This window comes from Telopea speciosissima, chromosome 7, assembly GCF_018873765.1.
Source record: "Telopea speciosissima isolate NSW1024214 ecotype Mountain lineage chromosome 7, Tspe_v1, whole genome shotgun sequence".
In the NCBI taxonomy this organism is placed as follows: Eukaryota; Viridiplantae; Streptophyta; class Magnoliopsida; order Proteales; family Proteaceae; genus Telopea; species Telopea speciosissima.
Window position 1 is genome coordinate 52369502 of NC_057922.1, and position 22347 is coordinate 52391848.

Consider the following 22347-nt stretch of genomic DNA (forward strand, 5'->3'; position numbering starts at 1 on the left):
TAAATTAACAGCATAACAATAAAGATGCTCCATTGGCATGGACTGGTATGCCTATGAGCTATAGCTAGCCTGTGGGATATTATATCAACTTCTAGGATGCAGTAAAAAAAGTTATTAGTATCTGGGCTTTAAAAGTTTGGATTGAGGTCTTGAGGTTGCCCTTGCAGTTTATAATGGAGGCCTTGCAGTTTGGTTTGTTGGTGTGAGTGTTGGTTGATTTGATTTGAAGGGATAGTGAATAATAGGAACTCATTCAATCAGCGATTTAGAATCTGGTTGTTTTAATATGTTATGGGGAGATTTATGCTGGATAGGTTTGACCACTATAATCTTGTAGGTAATAGACTTAGAGTACTCAGTTGTAGTGTTGAGATCTGGTCTAGAACTTACAATAAAGAAAGAAATTTTCAGCCAGTAATTAACATTCAAAACAGCCTCAGTTAAAATGACACAACACCCTGGCTGTGGGCCTTAAGAAAGCTCTCTTAATTCCATACGAAATGTCAAAAACTAGCCACGACACAAATCTCCAATGTTCAGATGTTTATAAAACCCATTTTACTGGCCTTTTTCTAATAGAAAAATGAAGACAAGAAGTAAAAACTCGTTGACTCGTGTCTACTTTAAGTGGATTTATTGAAACTGGATTTTGAGTCTCCTAAGACAGCTATGTATCGTTGGTAAGACTTATGTAATCTATTTATATAACTAACTAGCTTATCCGGTGGATTTCTGCTGCAGATCGTCCAGATAGGTATTCTAAAAAGTACCAGAGGAAGAAGAAGAGCTTGAAACACTCTTGACTCAGTTATTAACTCAGTACTTCAACTGAATTAGCTCTGTCCTTGACTCAGATTTCAGTTCATTTTCAACCATTTCAGCTGGTTCTGTCCCAGGTTTCTGGTCCAGCAATAACCCAGATCGTGGATGAGCTTTATTTATTCTAGGACCTTTTATTTCTGTTTGATTGTAACTTGTAAGTAGTGGGTTAGGCCCATTAAGGCCAGGTCCATATTATGACATTGTTTGTTATTAAAAGCACCCACGATACGAGGAGTTAGGATAGTTTTAAAACTCTTTGAGTTTCCTTTTATGTTTTCACTTTCTTTCTTAGAGTATGAATCATATTGACTCAATTCTACTGATTGTTGTTTGAGCCACAAAGCTCCCAACGATTTTACGAATAAAGTTTATTTGATTTTGCTATATGGAGCTGTGAGAGAAAGATTCTGCTACTGTGAGAAACAACAGTAGTCTCCTCAGTGGGACTCTGAGGCCAACTGGAGAGATTCTTGTCAAGATCAAGTGGGAAATCTGATCATATCACCTCCTATTCCTATTCTTCTTCCCTATGGTTGCAGGTAAATACGGTTGCTGACTTGCTGTTATTTGATTTATTCTTTAACTTTCTGTGGGGTTACTAAGGGAATTATTAACCTGTTCATTGGTAAAACTCTGCGATTTCTTTTTGTTTAACTCAGTTGGATGCTGTTTCTGGACCTGACGATAACCTTGTTTTGGGGGCATTCCTGCTGCATTTAAGAGTCCTCGTCTAGGGACATCCAAGCCTTGGATTGGATTAAGATTTGCAGGGTTTGTTCCTCACTCCATAGGGATCATACAGTCCAATTTTGGTTCGGATCTATCCAGTAGATTGAAAGCTATTGAAGTTCCTAATTTTCTGGTACAATACTTGCTATTTCTGAAATATATTCTGCATAGCCAAATCCGACCAACAGATTCCTATCATATCTTAGGGATTCATTCCACCCCATTAGGCCTTCATTTGACCAGAATTTGAGGGTGATCAGATCCCTTGATTTTAAGATATTAATTTTCTATAATTCAGGTTTTTAAGTAGCAGTTGTGATCCTGTATCTTGAGTTGCAGCTTAACACTTGTTGGTAGGTTAAGTCAATCTTATTAATTTCCGATGCACAGATAAAGCAAGATGTGGGCTTATTTTAGTGGAAATAAGCGTTGAGTTAGATTCTATACATGTTGGGTCTTTGGTCTAATGGGTTTTCACTGTAATAGGCTAGTTTAATGGGCCCAAAATATGAGTGGAGGTAAGAATATGAGATTTACTTTATTAGTTATCTAGTTAGAGATCTATTCTTTATTTATTATTAAGTGTTTTAGTTGGGCTGGATTAGGACTCTATGAGTCCAGCCTTGTTTTAAGTTGTTTCCTTTATTTTAGGCTGAGTTTTAGGTATAATAGACGACTACCTCCAAGGTAAGCTATTAGCTGAAAGAGTTTTTAAGTTTAATTTGCATCTATTTTTGAGTCTTTTATATAAGTTTATATGGGGCTACAGCCCTACATACGAATTTAATGAATGAACTATGGCTTTTGCCTCCATTTTTCTGTAAAATTCAGAATAGCTTGCTGTGAGATGTAGTGAGACCCTTGGTGAGATGCTAAGGAGGGCTTGGTGGGATACCACGCTAGGGTCTGAGGATCAGGTGGGATTCTTGGCTAATATCTTCTCTTCCTTTATTCAATCAAAACCAAAAAAACATCAAGTATTTGAGCATACCTTGTTTCAGTATTTTCTTGTTTTTATTCTGTTGTTGTTCATACACTACTTGCTTGAATTTCAATTTCTCTATTGTTTCCATCTGAGATTTCAAATCTGATTTCATATTTGGTAATTGGGTAGTATTCTAAACATACCCACAGTTTCAAAAATTGTTATTGCTGCTGTTTTCTGTGAGTCCTACTGCAAGTTGGATTCTAGTTACTCTATTTTAAGATCAGATTTGATTTTCTGTTTCAGTTTAGTATCCTTATGTTACTATTAAAATATGTTTAGTGTTTTTATACTCTTTTGATTACTGTTTTGAGCTCATTAAGATCTGTTATCCGTGGCAAATTCTGGAATTCTGTTTTAAACAATCCTATCCTGACAGAATATTTTTATAACTCCAGATCTGACCATCTGAATTCAGTCAGAATGTAGGGAGTTATTTCTAGACCATTAAAGTGACCCTTGACCAGAATTTCATCCCCCTCTGAGTTTTTGATTTTTACTTGTTGGGTACTTGGCTTCTAAATCTGGTCTGTTCCCTTCATGACGTTTCTGGTTTTCAACTGATTTTCTGGACCTAATCCCGCAGGCTTCTAGAAACCCATCAATTTCTTTAAATAAAAGAAAGATACAAATGTATTCACGTAAATATTGATCCTATACTGTAGTCCCAACTGGCTTTATTTTGTCTCTTTGGAAGATGGAAGGATTGAAAAACAAAATTTGAAGATGTTTCCACATCAGTAATATGTTTTTAACGGGCTGTGGAATTGGGACAATTCGAATTGAAGTTTGAATAGACTTGTTAACATATAATTAAATAACTAGAAGAAGTATAGGGAGAGGATAATCATTAAGAGAGAAAGCTAATCAAAATTAAGGAAGAGAAATGGATATTTATATAGTGGCGTAGGTTCTCTAGGAGTTGCTCTTTTGAAGGGTGGAACAAGATATGCGTACGCCACCCTATTTCCTTGGGTTAGGGCTCAATTGATTTCAGTACTCTATCCAGAAGAGGAATCAGTCTAACATCCTGCAGAGTAACCTGATAAATCCTCTACTATGTTGAATTAATTTTTTATTTGCATAGTTCATTTACTGGTTCCACAGGCTATTGTAGTTTTGACTTTCAAACCAAAAGACGGAACTGTTTTGAACTTCAAATTGGTTGGCTTGAGAGGGGGGGGGTGTGGAAGGGAGAGATTAGGGGAGCTTCTCTCTCTCTCCTTACCCTACGTCCTATGCTTATTGTCACTGTGCTTCTGAAGCAACGAATGCTTGTCGAGAAAGGTGAAATCAAACTTTCAGTTTCTCTTTACATTTAAAACCATGAAACTATCTAGGAACGACACACAAATTATAATTGGACATGTAGATAGAATGTAGTTGGCTTCTAAAACATGGTGAAACAAGTGTGCCAAAAAAGTTGCTGGTTGGTGGAAAAAAACCATTTTTCAATTGGGGGTGTTGTTCCACTTATGGGGACACTTTGAGTATACAGATTTACAGTTTCTGTCAATTGTGACCTGTTTGAGGTCTTCATAATTAAGTGACTGAGTTCGCATGATTTTAGGTTTTGTTGTACATTTTCACCCACAGTATCAATCTACCATAGCTGTTGTTTTCAGTCTACTTAATAGCTTAATGCTATTTGAGTTCAGTACCATATGTACTTGCTGATCTTTATCATTGAGTACCATATTTCTTTCTGTACCACCCAGATCATGTGCCCCTTAACACACTTGCTGCTGACCCTGAACCTATCCCATTTTAATTGCTTGTTTAAATTCCTGATAGGGATTTTACTTCACTTCCCAACATATTGTGATTTTTGAATTATGTTTCCTTTTGCGTTTTTCTTGTAGCCTGATCATTTTGTGGGGAAGGATTTTCCCCCTTGTACGTGTTAATTGATATAACTCTTGTTGCTGAACAAAGTCAAAACTAGGTTTGAAAAGTGAAAAATTCTCAACCGTTTGTAATATGCAAAGGGGACATTTTGTCTTGATTTCAGCATGATTACCATTTTGTACGTCTATTGGCCATCTCTGCAATCATTTTGTATTCTACTTGGTTTGATGGACTATTTAGTTTGTTTATAGGGCCACTCTATCATGGCTGATGCACAGTCAGTTGCTACACTCATAGACTCTGCAACCTCTAAGATCCAACAACTTCAGCAAGCATTTGCAGAGCTTGAAAACCATCGTGCCATAACTCTGAATCTGAAATGGAAAGAACTCGAAGTACACTTTCATGGACTTGAGGAATCCTTGAAGAAACGGTTCGATGATTTGGAAGACCAGGAAAAGGAATATGAAACCAAGGCATCAGAGACTCGAGAAATGTTGGAGCAGCGGGAAGCTGCAGTTGTGGCTAAAGAACAAGCATCATTGGAGAGGCTCCAAGACAAGAGAGATGCTGCTCTCTCTGCTATTGGGGCTGCTCTTGAGATGTACAGGAAGGCCACATCTGCAGAGCCTGCTGTTGGTAATAGTGAGTGCTATGGTGGGGCTGATGTGATTGTGGAGGAGAAACCACCTGATTCCAATGCTGCTGCAGGTGACTCAAAGGATGTGGAAAAGCTTTCTGGGAATGGACATATGGAGGACAATACTCATTCCCAGTTGGCCAAACTATGTGAAGAAATGGACTCAAAAGGGCTCCATAAATTCATCTCAGACAACCGTAAGAACCTAGCTGCCATTAAGGAGGAGATTCCATTTGCATTAAGAGCTGCAACCAGCCCTGCCCGCTTTGTTTTGGATTCTCTAGAGGATTTCTACCGAATGGAAGTGTCACCATCAGATGGGAAGAGGGATTCAAGTCTCTTGGGTGTTCGTAGAACTTGTATCATGCTGATGGAGTGCCTGAACCAGTTGCTAGAAGAATCTGAACTGGGTTCTGTGTCTGATATAATCTCAGAAGATATAAAGGAGCGAGCAAAAGCTATTGCTGAAGACTGGAAGCCAAAGTTGGATGATCTTGATGTTGATGCCAGCAGTGGAAACTCCTTGGAGGCTCATGCATTCCTACAACTGCTGGCCACATTTGGTATTGCTTCCGACTTCAGTCAGGAAGGAATAACAAAGCTAATTCCTACTGTTTCCCGTCGCCGTCAAACTGCAGATCTGTGTCGCTCACTTGGATTGTCGGAGAAAATGCCAGGTCTTTATTTTTTTTTTTTGGCTTTAACTGTTGCTTTTCTCCATTCTTATCTTTTTTTTTGGGCAACCCGTGATTTTGTCAATCTGGGAAGAAAACTTTATTGCCTGTATATTAGAGGTTTATGTTTTATAATGATTATTTTAATTGTCAAAGGACTATTACATGTTTTAGTCATCCTTCTGACATCTACAAAATGGGGCATGTATGTAGGAGGTTATGTGCCTCTTGTCTATTGTCTATGGGGTGGCAGTGCAAACTGCCCATAGCTAACTAATCATAATAAAGCTTGCTGCTAGGGGTCCAGATGGATATAACAACACAACCAACATATAAAACATAAAAATCACAGAAGTTGGATAGTGATCCCCTTAGTTTTCATTCAGTCTTGTTCATTCTTTCCCTTCTTTTGACTATGTAGTCATCTTCTGATTCTTCAGGTGTAATAGAAGTTTTGGTGAATAGCGGAAGGCAGATTGATGCTGTTAACTTGTCTTATGCTTTTGAACTCACGGAGCAATTTTCACCTGTACCCTTGCTGAAAAACTACTTAAAGGAAGCAAGGAAAGCTTCTTCACCAGTTAAACCAGGAAACATGTCTCCTACTGCTCAGGTATGTTTTTTGAATGTCAATGTGATATGCAATGGTGTGTTGTTTCGTTGTCCACTATTTTTTGGAAACACCACTTTTACACATGACGCTAGTCCATACAGCATGCATGCATGCATTTCCGAATGATGGGCTCTGCCTCAAGAAAGCTTAAGAGAAAAAGAAGGGGTCCACCTTGGAGACGTAATGTGAAAACATTGTGGCATACTCGCACTGTATCAGGAGTGTGTGTGAATATTTCTTATTAAACTGCTGCTTATTATTACTTTTTTTTTTTGGGGGGGGGGGTTTGTTATCGGGTTTCTAACCATGTAAGGATTAGGGTTCAGGAAATCCAAGTAAATTAGAGTCGCGAGCATGGAATCAAGTATTGAATCATATCTAGTGATATGATTCCGATTGAAGGAGCTAAAAGAGCGAGGGACAGGCCTAAAATGGCCATAGGAAAAGTTGTGAGGAAGGACATGCATAGTCTAGGTCTTGTAACAAGTATGACCTCGGATAGAGTCTATTGGAGGGCAAAGATCCATGTAGCAGACCCAATTTAGCTGAGATTCTCCTGACTTGCTGGGCTGTGCCTCTTTCCTCTTACTTTTATCTCACTTTACTTTTTATTTTTACATCGTTCATTTGTCATTTTCCATTTTTCACTTCTCATCTCATTTCCCTTCCCTCTTTTTCCATCTCTTCATTTCCTTTTTTTGTCTAGTCCTCAGTTTTACCTACATTGTTTGATTGGATCCATGTAGCCGACCCCATTAAGTTGGGATAAGGGTGAGTTTTTTGTTGTTGTTTCGTTATCCTTTTTATACATTTTATATCTTTAAGTATTGCATAATAATTTGTAAAAAATTTCAGAACTGTATTTTGCATGAATCTTAAGCATTTCCATGCGTATCTTTAGCGTATTTCGTACCTCTCCGATGCAATACATCTTTTAAAATCACCTTCCCTATATGCAGACCGATACTGATAATTTACACCTTGATCGCAGGTAAGGGAATGAAACTCATTTTCAAGAGAAATCAAGTAACAAGATAAAGGTGGTTCTGATTTGGCCAGAAGTCTGGTCGAAGGTCTGTTACGCAATGAAGAACAAGCCTGGAAAACTTGATCCGAATCTGATTGACATATTCTGAATTATAAAGGAATCCTATTGTGATTAGGATTCTAAATAGATGACAATATTTAGAAGATTCAGAACATTAACTAAGACTGAATAGAAGTAATGAGTGAACAGCAACTGAAACCAAGTATCAGGAAAGAAATCGGGAAACCAGAAAACAGAGATAAGAACCAGGTTTCAGAAATCAGGATTAAAAAATTTAATAAAATAAGGATTTCTGAAGTTGAGGGATAATTCAGGCCTTAAAAACAGATCAGGAATTCTTTCAGATTCAATATTAGCAGTAGAACAGAAATCTGAGACTATATCTAGAAATTCAATACTAAATACTGAGATCTAGAAGAAGTATAATAGCAGTAGGGCTTCTAGTTTCGATTAGAAAGATCAGATTTTGAAACCCGCAAATAACCAGAACTTAGAATCAGTAATCAGCATAAGAAACTAAGAAGAATGAAGCAAAGATAGTTAACAGAATAGTAATCAGTCAAGATAACCAGAAACTACTGAACTAAAACTGAAGGAAATAGCTTGTGTAGGAAAAAGAAGTTTCAGATCTGACCAGTTTACTCAAAGAGAAGATTAGAAAAGAAAAGAGGATATGAATCAGGAATGCCACCTATTCTTATGTTGAATCCGCAGCAGAGCAACTACTGAATCCCACAGTACTCCACCCAAAATCCACTGAACAAGAACACACTTGCATCCACAGGCTGGGTTGAGATCCACAGAATCAATTGAGCTGAAACCTTCACCTTCATTCATATATTCGTGTGCAAGGCTGAAGCCCCTTACAACCTTATGTAAAAGACTCAAAAAACCAGTTTCAAACTAAGCTTAAAACTTCTCTGGCCAATAGCTTGTTAAGCCCCTTACAACCTTATATAAATGACTCAAAAAAACAGTTTCAGACTAAGCTTAAAACTCCTCTGGTCAATAGCTTGTTATGGAGGTAATCTTAATTGCCTAAAACTCTGCATAAACTAAAGGAAGGTAGCTCAAAACAAGGTTGGACTCATAGAGTCCTTAATCTAGTGAACTTTGGACACTTAATAACAGTTAAATGAGAAATTAAAAACTGGGCATGTATAGTAAATGTAAAAAGTAACACAGGCCAGGTCTGACCAGAGAACTGGTTCAAAATTGAACTAGACCAACCAACAGGCAATTCTAGCCTGTTTTATCTTTTTCTTCTGCTGAAATTCTGCATCCCAGGGAGGGGGTTAGATAAGTTAAAAAGTAGAGCTAATATCATGAGAGAAAAGAATGTGATTCATCATTTATTGCAGTTTGTGTTGTGCCCCTATGAATTGAGCACAGCATGAAAGATGACCAATTCTTCCAAACATACTCCCTCCCTCCCACAATTACTTTCCCCTTTGAAAAAGCCCCATGTCTAAAGAGTAGTGGTTAAAGCATTAAAACCCCCACATTTTTTCAATAGTTCCCTTCCTGCCTTGCATCTTATATCTAAACTCTTTGAAGTTGGATAATAAAAGAACATGGCGATCAATGCAAGGGGTAAAATAGTGAATTTCATCGGAGAATTGGGTGGACTGTTTGTGGAATGGAGTATAAGTACTAGATATAAGATGTGCTTCTGTTACTCATGTATTTGTATTCTGTTCGCCCACATATGGTTGTGATTTGGCTTCCTTTTATAGTATTAGGCATTCTATGGGGGGTACCCTATCAATAGTTACCCTCGTAAGGGGTCTCTCTGAGGTAAAGAATTACTGTCTACTGTTATAGCCACTTCTGTTGGTGCCCTCTGTAGCCAAGCTAGTTTTCTATTTTTTATTTTATTATTATTATTATTTTTTAAATTTCTGGGTGCTAATGGTAAGCAAAGAATAGATAATAAAGGTTGGGTATGCTAGCAGTATACCGTATGTTAGCACCCTATGTGTCTATTTCTCTCTTCCCCCCTTTGAAGGGCAAGGGAGTCATTTCAAAGGGGGGAAGAGAGATAGACACATAGGGTGCTAGCATACCCACCCCTCTCCCTAACAATAATAGTAATATCAGATATCATCTTACAAGCTTCCTGTGTTTCAGAATGAGGTGAACGAGCGAGAACTGGCTGCCCTCAAGGCTGTGATCAAGTGCGTTGAGGATCACAAGCTTGAGGAGCAATATCCTTTGGACCCACTCCAAAAGCGGGTGCTTCAGCTTGAGAAAGCCAAGGCCGACAAAAAAAGGGTTGCAGAAGCTGCGAAGCCTCAGTCCAAGAGACCCCGTGCAAATGGTGGGGGTTATGGACCCCGAATCACTAACATTCCTGACAAGAGCTTCTATACAAGAGCGCCTGACAGGTTCCCTCCATACATGTATGACAGGCCATATATCTACCCTGGACCAACTGACAGCCATGGAGCATCACTTCTGGGTTCTACTACTTACAACCTCTCTCCTAGCGGCCATGGCAACAACTTCTTTGCGAATGGTGGGTATCAGTACCAAGCCCAATATTTACACTAGCAGACAAAGGTAATCAAGCTGATTGTGTTTAACTGTTAGGCTTTAACCCTTTGGAACTCTATCCTGGTGTTTGTACGAACTGAATATAAAATGTTAATGAAAAAGTGTCTTGTTATATTTGATTGTATCTGAAATCTTTTGTTTCCAAACGTTTCCCCCCCTCCCTCATCAATTCCATTATCTTTCTTCCTTTTCTGAATTTCTATACCATTGAATGACTAGAAGCCTAGGTCAATGATTTAAATAATGGATGGATTATTCAGATTTTTGATGTTAATTTAATGTTTCATTATATTGTATTTTGGGAATATAAAATTGGTTAAAATGGTTCAAGCAGGTGCGCCATTTAGGTGGCCCTGACTTTTTTTTGTTTTTTCATTCTTAGCCATGGTTTAAAAAAATTGAGATTGAATCTGGTGAATCAAACTGATTCCCAATCGTAATTGTCTGTCATTGATCCTCTGATTCTGCTTGATTGATTGTTCTGACTTGGTCTTTGCTGGCTATTTCCAACTGATTCTTAGAAATGAAGTCTTGTTTCATTTTATTCCATAAAGTGAGGTCAGAAGATCCGGTTTAACCACGTTGAGTTGGGTGGTTAACACCTTCTTATGCCCATAAAACATCATTAGAATCATTCTACTGGTCGGACTGGTTCAGAGCATAAGTATTGAGTAACCAACCCCCATGGAAAGGCAAAATTCTTGCACCTGTGCACTTTACCATTGGTTCCCCCACTAGTGCAGGGGCCACACTACCAAGTAGCGTTCTCTTGCCCTTAGGTGGGGGAACAAGAACACTACCGGTGTGTGGCACCTGCGTTTAGACATAGGTGGACGTAAAATGACCGCTCTGCTCCAATTGGAAGGCTGAAATTCTGCTCTTCTGTGCATGCTCCCATCAACTAGGATGGAAATGTTCTCTTGCCTATTAGGTGGTGATTGCCTTATTTGATTCTCGAACAATTATCAATGGGTGGGGTGGGAAGGGGAGCCATGGTGCAAGGTGAGAGTGGAAGTAGGTTGCGGGGAGAAGGGGAAGAAGAAGATGATGGACATCGAGAGGCAGTGGATAGGGGGCCAGAGGAGGCAGTACAGGTGGAGGAACATCCTTTGGTACCAAAAGGAGGAGAGCAAGGAACGGCAGGTGTTCCAACGGCACCAAGGAAATCGTATGCGAGGGCTGTTGGTGGTGATTCTTGGGCCAATATTGATGCACGACATAAGCCAATACAGGCAGGGAACATTACTAGTGTTGTCATTCCTCAGGAGGATTACGAATCTAATAGGCAAAGGTTCAGGTTTGCGCTTATTGGCCGAGCAAACTTTCGCCTGGCATCCCTTGATGATCTTAGGTCAGAGGTGAGTGAATTGGAATTTGAAACAGGAAGTGGTCAGACATTCGCAGGGTAAGGGTTATGTTATCTTCCAATTTTTACGGAAGGCGATATGACAGGTTTGGAGGAGAAGCCATGTAAAGTTGGGGAGCAACTCATTAGGTTTCAGCGTTGGAAACCTGATTTTTTTTTTTTGCTAAAAGGTCATATACTAAAAACCACCAGAAAAAACAAAAATACAAAGACTAAGGACAAATACAGCCCCAAAGCACAAAGAAAAAAGCGCTTAATATTTCCCCACCTTCGGCTACACCATCAGCAGGGAAAATAAAAGGTCAACAGATAGAAACAAAAAGAATTCAGGAATAAACGAGTTTGAACCTTGGTCTACCCTAAGCATCCAAAGCAAGGTCATCCAAAATCAAGGCTGGAATAGACACCATCACCGAAGAAATTGTTGAGTTGCCGTAGATTTAGGTAGGAAATCAGCCACATGATTTGCTTCCCGGAAGTAGTGAGATTTTCCACACAATCAAGTTCAAGTATTAGTCTAGACCAATCCAGCGTTGCCAAAGGAACCAGGGAACAAAAGACCTCGACACAAGCATGAAAACTGCCACTGAGTCACACTCAATCCAGAGGTCAGAGATGCCTTGGGATTTTGCAAATTCCAACCCCAGGATTAAAGCATCAAACTCAGCCTCAAAATTAGTTGCCATTTCCCAAAATTCCCTGAATGAAAAGATAACCTGGGCATTAGAGTTATGGAAGACACCACCTACCCCTGATCGGCCAGGATTGCCAAGCGAGCAACCATCAACATTTAATTTAACACAACCTGGGGGGATGGCTGAGACCAAAAAATCTCCAAAATCCGAGCAGGGCCATGGGGTCTCAAAGGAATATTCAAACTACTTCCCAGCAGAAAATCATGGATGGAAGTGGATTGGCAAGGCTGGGAAGAAAAAAATAAGCACAATCTCCCTGGAAATTCGGTCCCAAACTTGTGAATGATTGGAATACTGCCCATCGAATCTACGAGAATTTCTCTCAAGCCAGATAAAATAAGCAATAAGGATAAGGCCATGGGTCCACACCTCTTTGAGCGAAATCGATCTAGCCTTTCTATTCCACCAAACACTCAACTCCAAAAAAGAAGAATGATGTTGCCAAGCGATCCTAAACGGTCTTGAAAAAGAAGACCACAGAGATTGAGCGAGGGGACACTCACAAAAAATATGGTGGAAAGACGAGGTTGAAGCAGATTATTCCAAATCATAGAGAACCAAGGCAGCTTGGGAATTTTCAACCGAATCACCTCCCAAGAAGATTTGGATGTAAAGATCCCATATGGATTACAAGTCCAAACACACCTGTCGTCCAAGGAAGACGGGGGAATAGGGATTTGCCTCACTGCAACAGAAGTATTTTCCAAAAAATTCCCTTCTTATCTCTCTCTTTAAATATTTCCACCCCTAGATATTGGGTTGGGAAAACACATTCAGGAATCCCAAGAACTTCCTTGATTCTATTTTTTCTTGTTGCTGGAATCAAACTCAAGAAAATCTTACTTTTCTCAAGATTTATTTACTGACCTGAGAAAGCCTGATATAAATCAAGAAGCCTCTTTAACTTCTTTACTCCTCTCAAATCTACATTCATAAAGATAAACAAATCATCAGCATACAAGAGGTGCAAGGGGGTAAAAATATTTCTTGGCCCTGGGATCCCCTTCAGAAACCCTTTTTCTCTAAGAACACGCAAACCTTGACAAAGAACCTCTTTTGCTAAAATAAAAAGCATCGGGGAAAGCGGGTCCCCGTGACGAAGGCTCCTCTCCACACCGAAAAACCCAACTGGACCCCATTAATGAGGACTGAAAGCCTTGTAGAGACCAATATCTGTCTAATCCAATCAATCCAAGTCCGGCCAAAGCCAAACTTACCCAGCACTTCAAAAAGAAAACCCCACTCCAGCGTATCACAAGCATTTTGAACATCTAGCTTTAAACCAATTTTACCACCAAAACTTTTAGAAGACATCATATTTGTAAGTTCTGATGCTACCCCTATATTGGGAAAAAATTATTTTCCCTTTCTGAAAAGCTCCCTGCTCCTCTGAAATTGATCATGGCAAAATCTTAGGAATTAATTTAAAGAAAAAAATTCCCTAAGCATATGGGTCTAAACTGGCCAACCTTGCAAGCATTATCTACTTTTGAAATTAACGTCAGGAAATTGTAGTTCACCCCTCTAGAAATAAAACCTTCAATGAAAAAATTCTGGATTGCTCTACATACCTTCGAACCCATGATGTCCCAACAGACCCTGAAAAAGTTCCAGGAAATCCATCTGGCCCTAGCGTGCTAGTAGGGGCCAAATAAAAAACTGGCTGCCTAATTTCCTCTGGAGAAGGGACCACAGTAAGCATGATATTATCTTCTGTAGATAGCACCTCTGGAATAGAAGACAAGAGCTCATCCGAGTGCATCGAGACACCACCCTTATGAAATTCTTCGAAATGATTTGCCATCAACTGACCAATCTCATAGGGATCCGAAAGCACTGCACCAATCTGTAAATGAATCTCACAAATAAAATTTTTTCCTCTTTTGATCTTAGTTGAAAGGTGAAAATTTTTAGAACAACGGTCATCGCCCTTCAACCATCTGATTCTCGACTTTTCAGCCCAAAACTTTTCCTGAAGCATGACTGCATTATCAAAATTTTGCCTAGCCACCAACTCTTGCTCAAACAGAGAATCATCAAGCCCATTTGATTCAATAGCACCGTGAATAGACTCAAGATCTAGCCTCGATTTGTCCACTTCCAAATCCACATGCGGGAAGGCCTCTCTCGTCCAAGCCCTCAATGGACCCTTCAGACGCTTCTGCTTGTGTGACACAATAAACATAGGAGTCCCCCTAACCGGCACTTCCCACGAAGATCAGACCGTATCCTTGAACTCTGAGTGATCTGCCCAAAACCTTTGCATGTGAAAAGGAATATTGAGAGGACGTGGGACCTCTTTGCAATCCAGAATTATCGGGGAGTTATCTGAGAACCCATGAGCTAAAACTCGTTGAGGGCACCAAGGAAAGCGTTGAATCATTCTTCATTGCACAAACTGCGATCCAACACTGCACGCACGCTGCCATCCCGCCTGTTGTTTGACCAAGTGAATTTAAGCCCCATAGACGGGATAGACAAAAGAGAGGCTGAGTCCAAAAATGCAGCAAAGTCTTCTGCCGAACCCAGATTAAATTTGCCTTGACCTCGCTTCTCATTGGAGAGAAGATAAGAGTTAAAATCGCCTAAGACCACCCATGGGAGAACTAACCTTGAGATGGCACACAGGTCACACCACAATTGCTGCCTGACAGCCCTCAAGCAGCTGGCATGGACAACAGAAATAAAGCACCGCACCCCCTCCACTTCTACATATATAGATATATGCTGATCTGATGTAAGCACAACTGTAGGGTGTTGAATAGAATCCTTCCAGAAAAACCAAATATTTGGAATTGCCTCCCCTCTCTGGTTATAAATAAAATCAAAGCAAAAGCCCAAGGAATTAAATACTTTTTTGGGGGCATCTTTGTGAATCAATTTTAGGCTCTGTTACACAAATAAAAGTCGAATCATGATCACGAATTAAAAGATGCAATGCCGCACGAGCACGACCATTAGCAACTCCTGTGATATTCCAAAACCATCACTTCATTGAGGTTTAATTTTTTTTTGTAGGGTGCAGTGCTGCGAGTAGCAACCCCTGCAACTTGATTATGATGGAGAAGACCATCCACAACAACTAGTTCTTGTCATTTCTTACCCCTCTTGCAAGCACCTTGAGAAGATGATTTTGGCATACTTTCTTTGGTCCGGGCATTACAACGAACCATTTGATTTAATGTAAGCTGAGAAGATTGCTCCTCCTCCACTGGCCGAGATAGATCAAACTGGACAATCATAGTGCGACCATTATTAAGACTAGTCATGGACATGGACGACCTTGTTTTAGGTACAATATCAACCTCTTCAACAAGGCCATCACCTTCCTTTGAGGTAGAAAATACAGGCAAAACCACCTCAAGCTGACCTCCTTCAATTCTAAACTCAAGGAAGCTAGCCCCGGCCTATTGGTCTCCCTAACCATTTCTTGCAAAGGAACCGGGTCAGAACCGATATTACCAATCACTACTCACGTATATCTAACTGGCTGACGTTTTTCAATGGTGATACCATCTTTGTTTAGCAAGAAACGAGGAGAAAACTCTGTAACATCTTCAATTGGACCAGCATCAAAGTCCTTTCCAGAATCTGCCACCTCATCAACACAACCGTTCAAATTAGCCTCACTGGCCCCCAAAATACCTATAGGAGATAAAGAAAAACGATTCCCTTTAGGAGAAGGTTCCTTAACTGACCCCACCAAATTTTCTTCACCTAACAGAACTGACCTTGACAAATCTCCACCTTCTGAATTAGGTTGACCTTCCACAACTGGTTGCACCATACACGGCCTCCACTCCCGTCTCCGGTGAGAGATTGCTGGCCGCTGCTCCACATAGTTAGCACCAGGCACCTCTGGATCTTTCCTCTGTTCAGTCCGTTTTGCGGGACAGACCTCCCCATGATGACCATAACGTCGGCAGAACGCACATCTGGTTGGGGGATTTTCAAACTCCACCACTTACTTGAAAACAAACAAATCAGACGACTCCAGATGCTCCCTTTCCACATAAATCTCCTCCACTCGATCTTGAGAGTCATCAATGTCCACAGAAACTCGTGCAAAGTGGCCAAAGTGTGATTCCCTAGTACGACGATCAATGGCAATTGGACAACCAACCTCCTTTGCCATTGATAACAGAATTTCCTCATCCCAGTACTCTTGGAGAAGGTTGGGAAACCTAACCCAAGTCAAGCTGTGAGTAATGTCTTCATCTTCTACCTTGAACTCAAGCCTCCATCTCCGAAAATGTAAGAGTAGTCCTTCCTATTGGATATGTGTGTCCATCAAACCCGATTCAATCCGGTTCGACCCGATTTATTATGTATTAAACATTTCATACATTTTTTTTAATATGATCACATGTGATATAAACTTTTTAAGCAATGTATGTCCATAAGTTTTACTTTAAATTGGTAGTCACAACTGGGGTTTGGGTTGGGCAGCCTTTATCATATGGTCGTCGCATTGGGTATGCCTAGGCATGTTTGATGTTGGGGTACGAATGCGAGTATGCACATGTTGATGTGTGTATTGGCGAAGAATCTTATTTTGTCGATTCCCTCATGTATTATTGTCAAATATAGGTTTGGGATAGACATGTGTCACTGAGACTTAGTACCTGAGAGGGCCTTGTCACTGCATGATGTGAACGCATACTTTGGTTCACCAATGACTGTAGTTCAAGAGAACTAATGTCTGTGTTCTGGGAATTTGTAAATATTGTGTGAGTGAAAGAGTCACTCAACATGGTCTCCACTGCTCGATTGAGGAACATCAAGGGGAGTTAGTCTATAGATGGTCAGATTTGATTCAGGATCTTGTACCATTTTGTTAAATGGTTTCTGCAAAAATATATTCACATAAAATGATAATTTATAATTATGCACTTGATTAAAGAGTTTAATCATGTTTTGCGGATTTCGATCACGTACATAGACACTCCGATACAAACATGTACCATGGAATGGGGTTTGGCAGTACTAGTGTACATGCCCTAGATTCCATGACGACGATGTTGTTTAGTGGAGGGTTGGTGCATATTTGATATATAGGGGTAATTCTGGGATTTACTAATTATTAATTAATTATTTTAAACTAGTATGTGCTTAATTCAATTTATTTACGGCCCATTAGTGTTTAATTAATTAAAATATTTCCTTTTAGATTATGCTTCTTCACTAATTAGAAGCCCATCACTTAAGCCCATCAGGGTTTCAAGTCAAACTGGAGAAAGAGAGAGAGAGAGTCAAACTCACATTGGGAATGGGGTGGCTCTTTATAGCCTCACCTATATAGACACACACCAGAGGGGGCACAAAAGCTATCCAAGGCTGGACGAAATTTCTGGCTCCTCCTCTGGAAATCGCAGACACTCTCTCTCCTCTCTCCTTCCTCTCTTTTGGTCTCTTTCTCTTTAGGGTTTTGAGATCAGGTGAGGGTTTTGGAAACCTAGTTTTTCGGATTAGATCCAAGCATTTGAGAAGAAATTCTGGTTTGGCTTGGGGATCTTCTACTTGCATCAAGGAGATTCAGGTTGGGGCTTGGTTGGTCGGCTCATTAGGGGAAGAACCATTATCCAGAGGAGGAGCAACACTTGAGGCTCAACAAGTTAGCAGATCTTAATGTTTATTTTATTTACATTAAATATTTTAATTAATTGATAATCATGGGATGCGAAAGAAACTTGAATCGATCTCTTTCCGCTACGCATTCGGGTATGGGATGATTCCCTCTTTCCATGGGATGGAAAAAAGATGAGTTTTCTCTCTCTTGTGGATCCCAAAATTTTTATGGGACAAGAAAGAGAGGGTTTGGTAATAAATTTTTATACTTAATCCTAATAGGGATTCACTAGGTTCCCATGGGCCACCATGGGATTGCCCTAGGGTGCCCATGGGAGACCATGGGTTGACCCAGATAAATTTCCTTTGATTGATTTCCCATAGTTCACCATGGAGATGATCCCATGGATTGTAGGCTATAGCTTGCCTACACTTCCACCCTAACAAGGCCACGTTTCCAAACATGGATCATATCCGCTTCAGAGTGAAAGCGGAATAATACAAAACCCTTCCCCAAAGACTTCAGTATCACATCTTCCTTCAGGGACCAGGAAGAATCCACCAAAAAGCAAAAGCCTGTCCATCAAAATTGTCCTAAAATTTACCCGCCCAAGAAGGGCAAAACAATGCTTTTCAATTTGCTTTACGTAGGCCGCTTGTGGAATCTTGATTCTAGTCAGATTCCCAATACGAACTGGCAAGGGCAAGCTTTCCACCGAAGGAAGAGAAGCACCACCCGCGACCGTTGCAAACGAGCGAGGCCTCACAGTATGGGGAGCCGACCGTTCTTGAACCTCCACCCCCTGCACATCAATTGCCTCTGCCATTTCCTCAGCCGATGAGAGAGGAGTCTGTAGGACCCTTCCCGGAATCAGATGAGACTCCCCAAGATTAAAAGGAACCCCAGCCCAACGATCCAGACCTCCATTACTCTTCGATCACGATCACCACTCACTTGCGGTTCTCCCAGAGGAGAAACCCTAGCCGCCTCTCTCATGCTCACTCCGTCTGCTTTACAAACCTATAGATCTAACACATGGAGCTAGAGTATCTTCTTCATCTCTAATAAAAAGAGTCACCAACAAACATTTTTTTTTAATTGCAGTTGCTTGGACAAGGTTGCAATCATAGACGAAGATGACTATCAATGGAGAGATTTCAGTTTCACAAGGAAACTCTAAAAAAGTCATAAGAGAGTGTAAAAAAAGTATGCCTTTAAACTCACATTTATTACCCGTTATCTTCCTGATTTACATGTGTCATCCCAATGCACTGTATGAAGCGTTATCTTCCTGTGCATGCCTCTCTCTCTCTGATTCTGCAAAAGTTGTTTCTTTTCTCTTTAATGTTCAATTGAGTTCTGCTGTACTCCGCTGGTATGACACTGTCAAAAGACCGCCCATCTTATGCACGTATGTTTGTGGTGATTAAAGCATCAACACAGCTCCCAGACCTATCACCGTATGTCCTGAAGGGGGTCTCAATTTTGAGCAAGAAATCAACGGAAAGGTATGATTTTACTTTAAAATAATGCTTTCCGCCATGATTTTAACCAAGAAATAAAAGGAGAATAAAAAAAAATTTGAAAATTACTGATTGGTCTCACTTGTATATGTTAGAACCTTTATATATGTACTTTGTTGTTGGCTACGCTGAAGTTGGACTAATTGATAAATTCTCTATCTAGTTTGTCTAGTTCACCATACACATAGGTGCATAAGATAGGCAGTTTGTCGACAGTGTAATACCATCGGAGTACAGCAGAACTCAATTGAAAATGAAAGAGAAAAGAAAGAACTTTTGTAGGACCAAAGAGAGAGAGAGAGAGAGGCATGCACAAGAAGATAACGCTTCATACAGTGCATTAGGGGATGGCTTATATATTGAGAAAGATAACGCTTTATACAGTGCATTGGGATGACACATGTAAATAAGGAAGATAATGGGTAATAAATGTGAATTTAAAGGCATACTCTTTTGGATTTTCTAGAGTTTCCTTGTAAAACTGAAATCTCTCCATCTCTCCCTCAGGGGTGGGGTGTTAAAACCTACGGATTGGTTTCCTCCATTGGATGGTGGAGGTTACCAATCCGAAGGTGGTCTTCAAATCCTTCAATTGTCCTTCAATTCCATTGTATCACGAGGTCTTGGGATCAAGCCTCCTGGTTCACACCTTCCCTTCCCCTTAGAATAGAATAAAGTAGGACTTCTTAAAAAAAATCGAAAACATAAATAAAAAAACCAACGGGACAAAAAGAAGAGACCGGGGAGAGGAGGGCTAGATCTGAGAAGGAACCGCTTGGATTTTTTCATTTCATGAAAAAGTAATGGTAAGGAATATACAGCAAGAAGCGCTAACTCTTAGGTGGTTTGACAAGATGGGAAGGACAACCTGGTCAAACTCAAGCTTTGATTTTGGTGGGTTGTCCTAGGATACACTAACACGCTTTAATTGAAATGACTAAAAATAGCTACACCGCCCTTAGGGCCTGTTTAGTCTCACTTTTCATTTTGTTTTTTTTTTTTAATTTAGAAAAATCATTATTGAAAGCCATTTTGGTGAAAAAATAAAAATTGTTTGGTAACTACTAAACATAATTAATTGTAGAATAAAAATTAGCTTTAGTGCAAATGATTTTTATAACAATTTTTTAAGAAAGAACCCAAACCCAAAACCCATATGTAGTTTAAGTGGTGGGTGAAGAAGGTATCTCTTCACCCATCTTCCTCCCCAATTGAAACCGTCTGTAATACTAATCTGTTACACCTGTAAGTGGACTAAATTGCAAACAAAGCTAGAACCAAAACAAATGGATTGGTGGCCAAATTCCAATACGGAGCCCAGCTTTCATCAGCCACATTGATTCCAGCCGGAGCCCATATTCCACCATTTTTCTTTTGTTCTCCTCTGCCCTTTTTTTTTTTTTTTTGAGGCAAAAATTAACCATGTTCCTTTTAAGAAAATCAATCAACCGTCTCAATCTAAAGCCAAAGTCCTTGCCTGGTTAGGTTTCTCAATTACTCTACGGATGCATGAGACTTCCAAAATTAAATAAATGACGAGAAAAAAGATGAAAAACCTCCATTTAAGCTCCAACTATCTCAGTTTCCTCCGCAGTTGGTTCCTCTGCCGGCCTGTCAACCTTCACACCAACATCCTCTGAGTAATCTCCATGAACCTCTATCAACTTGCCAAGATCAAACTTTGGAGCCTTCAATATCTTGACTTTCTGAATAAAGACTTTCTGTAGAGGATAAATGCTGGAGGTGGCCTTCTCAATCTCCTTCCCAATCATCTCTGGGATGAACTTCTGTACCAACTCCTTCAAGTCACATGAGGTAGCTTGGTTTACCATAATCTCTGTCACCCTCTGTATTAGACATTTAGACCTCAATATGACAAATTAGTCCCTTCTATTTGTTTTATGCTGTTAAGTGAGATGTCAGTCAATTAAATAAATTTAAATCCCTAAACTACCCTTGATATCCAAACATAGACTTTGAAGGGTGGTATTGTAAATTTAATTCTAATGTTTTAGTACAAGGGTAAAATAGTCCTTTCACACCAATAACTAACAACCGACTAACACCGTTATTGTAGAAGGTGACAGACGAGTATTTTCAAAAATCAAGGGGTAATTTGAGTTTCGTTTGAAAATCAGGAGGTGACGTGTAATTTACCCAAAAATATATATATTTTGTAAGAGTTTTGCTTATAGAATCTTGATAGATTCACACATTCCGTGACTTCTTTGAATTTCTTTTTTTTTTAATTCTCTCTAAAGATGAATCGAAATATATTAAAATAAGGATAAAATTAAACGATTAACAAAGCATTCCCAGACAGAAGTACAAGATAGGACAATTAAAGGAATTGAAGACCACCTTCGGATTGGTAACCTCCACCATCTAATGGAGGAAACGAATCCATAGGTTTGATGGCCCACCAACCACCCCACCCCACCCAAGAGAGCGAGAGAGATGGAGACATTTCAGTTTTACAAGGAAACTCTAAAAAATTCAAAAGAAACTGTAAAAAGAATATGCCTTTAAACTCACATTTGTTACCCATTATCTTCTTGAATTACATGTGTCGTCCCAATGCACTGTACTAAGAGTTATCTTCATGCCTCTCTCTCTCTGATCTTGCAAAAGTTCTTTCTTTTCTCTTTCATTTTCAATTAAGTCTGTCAACAGACTGCTTATCTTATGCATGTATGTGTGTGGTGATTAAAGCATCAACGAAACTTCCACGATCTATCATTGTTTGTCTTGAAAGGGGTCTTCTCCATTTTGAGCAAGAAATCAACGGGAAGGCAGGATTTTACTTTAAAATTATGCTTTCCTTGATTTTAACTAGGAAATAAAAGGCGGATAAAAAAAACAAAAAATTGTTGATTGGTCTGACTTGTATATGTTAGAACCTTTATAAATGTACTTTGTTAAGAAGAGATGTTTTGAGTGTTTTTTTTTTTTTTTGATGAAAAGAAAAAGATGCATTAAAACTAACGAAGAGAGTACATCTGGGCACCTAGCATTGTTTTTTCATTTGTACAGTAATGAAAGATAATATTAGAAAAGTTTACGGTTACATCAGCGAAGGTCAAAAAACTGTGAACGAGATTCCAGGGGATTAGGTTGGCTGTGAGGAAAACTCAGAAGATGGTAGAGCTATTTGTTACAAAGCCACACATGCTTAATGGTGATCCGCTCCTCTTTTGCCCTCTCCCAACCCTGCAGGAGTCCAAAAAATTCAGCCTCTCTTAAATCCTGTGTTAGAATATGACCTGCAATTGTTAGAAA

The 22347-nt window shown here is 39.6% G+C and overlaps 2 protein-coding genes across 3 annotated transcripts in view; one reads left to right on the plus strand and one right to left on the minus strand.

The window, feature by feature from the left end:
- The window catches only part of LOC122667632 (FRIGIDA-like protein 3), a 28177-nt gene extending 18138 nt beyond the window's left edge, over positions 1-10039 (plus strand). Inside the window, exons 2-4 of one of the 2 annotated variants that reach the window (XM_043863992.1) lie at positions 4636-5701; positions 6139-6311; positions 9490-10039. In XM_043863992.1, the coding sequence (XP_043719927.1) occupies positions 4648-5701; positions 6139-6311; positions 9490-9912 (1650 nt within the window). In that variant the 5' untranslated portion in view covers positions 4636-4647 and the 3' untranslated portion in view covers positions 9913-10039. Of the gene's footprint in view, positions 1-4624; positions 5702-6138; positions 6312-9489 lie in introns of both variants that reach the window. The other variant, XM_043863993.1, reaches the window with a different exon arrangement.
- A 10481-nt stretch (positions 10040-20520) lies between these two features.
- On the minus strand, positions 20521-20911 carry LOC122668999 (40S ribosomal protein S3a-like). Its single transcript, XM_043865605.1, has one exon. The coding sequence runs from the start codon at positions 20898-20900 to the stop codon at positions 20631-20633; it is 270 nt and encodes an 89-aa protein (XP_043721540.1). The 5' UTR covers positions 20901-20911; the 3' UTR covers positions 20521-20630.
- Positions 20912-22347: the final 1436 nt, after the last annotated feature.

Bases quoted from the DNA above. Each gene is read 5' to 3' on its own strand.
- LOC122668999 (XM_043865605.1), bottom strand. From the start codon at position 20,900: ATGGTAAACCAAGCTACCTCATGTGACTTGAAGGAGTTGGTACAGAAG.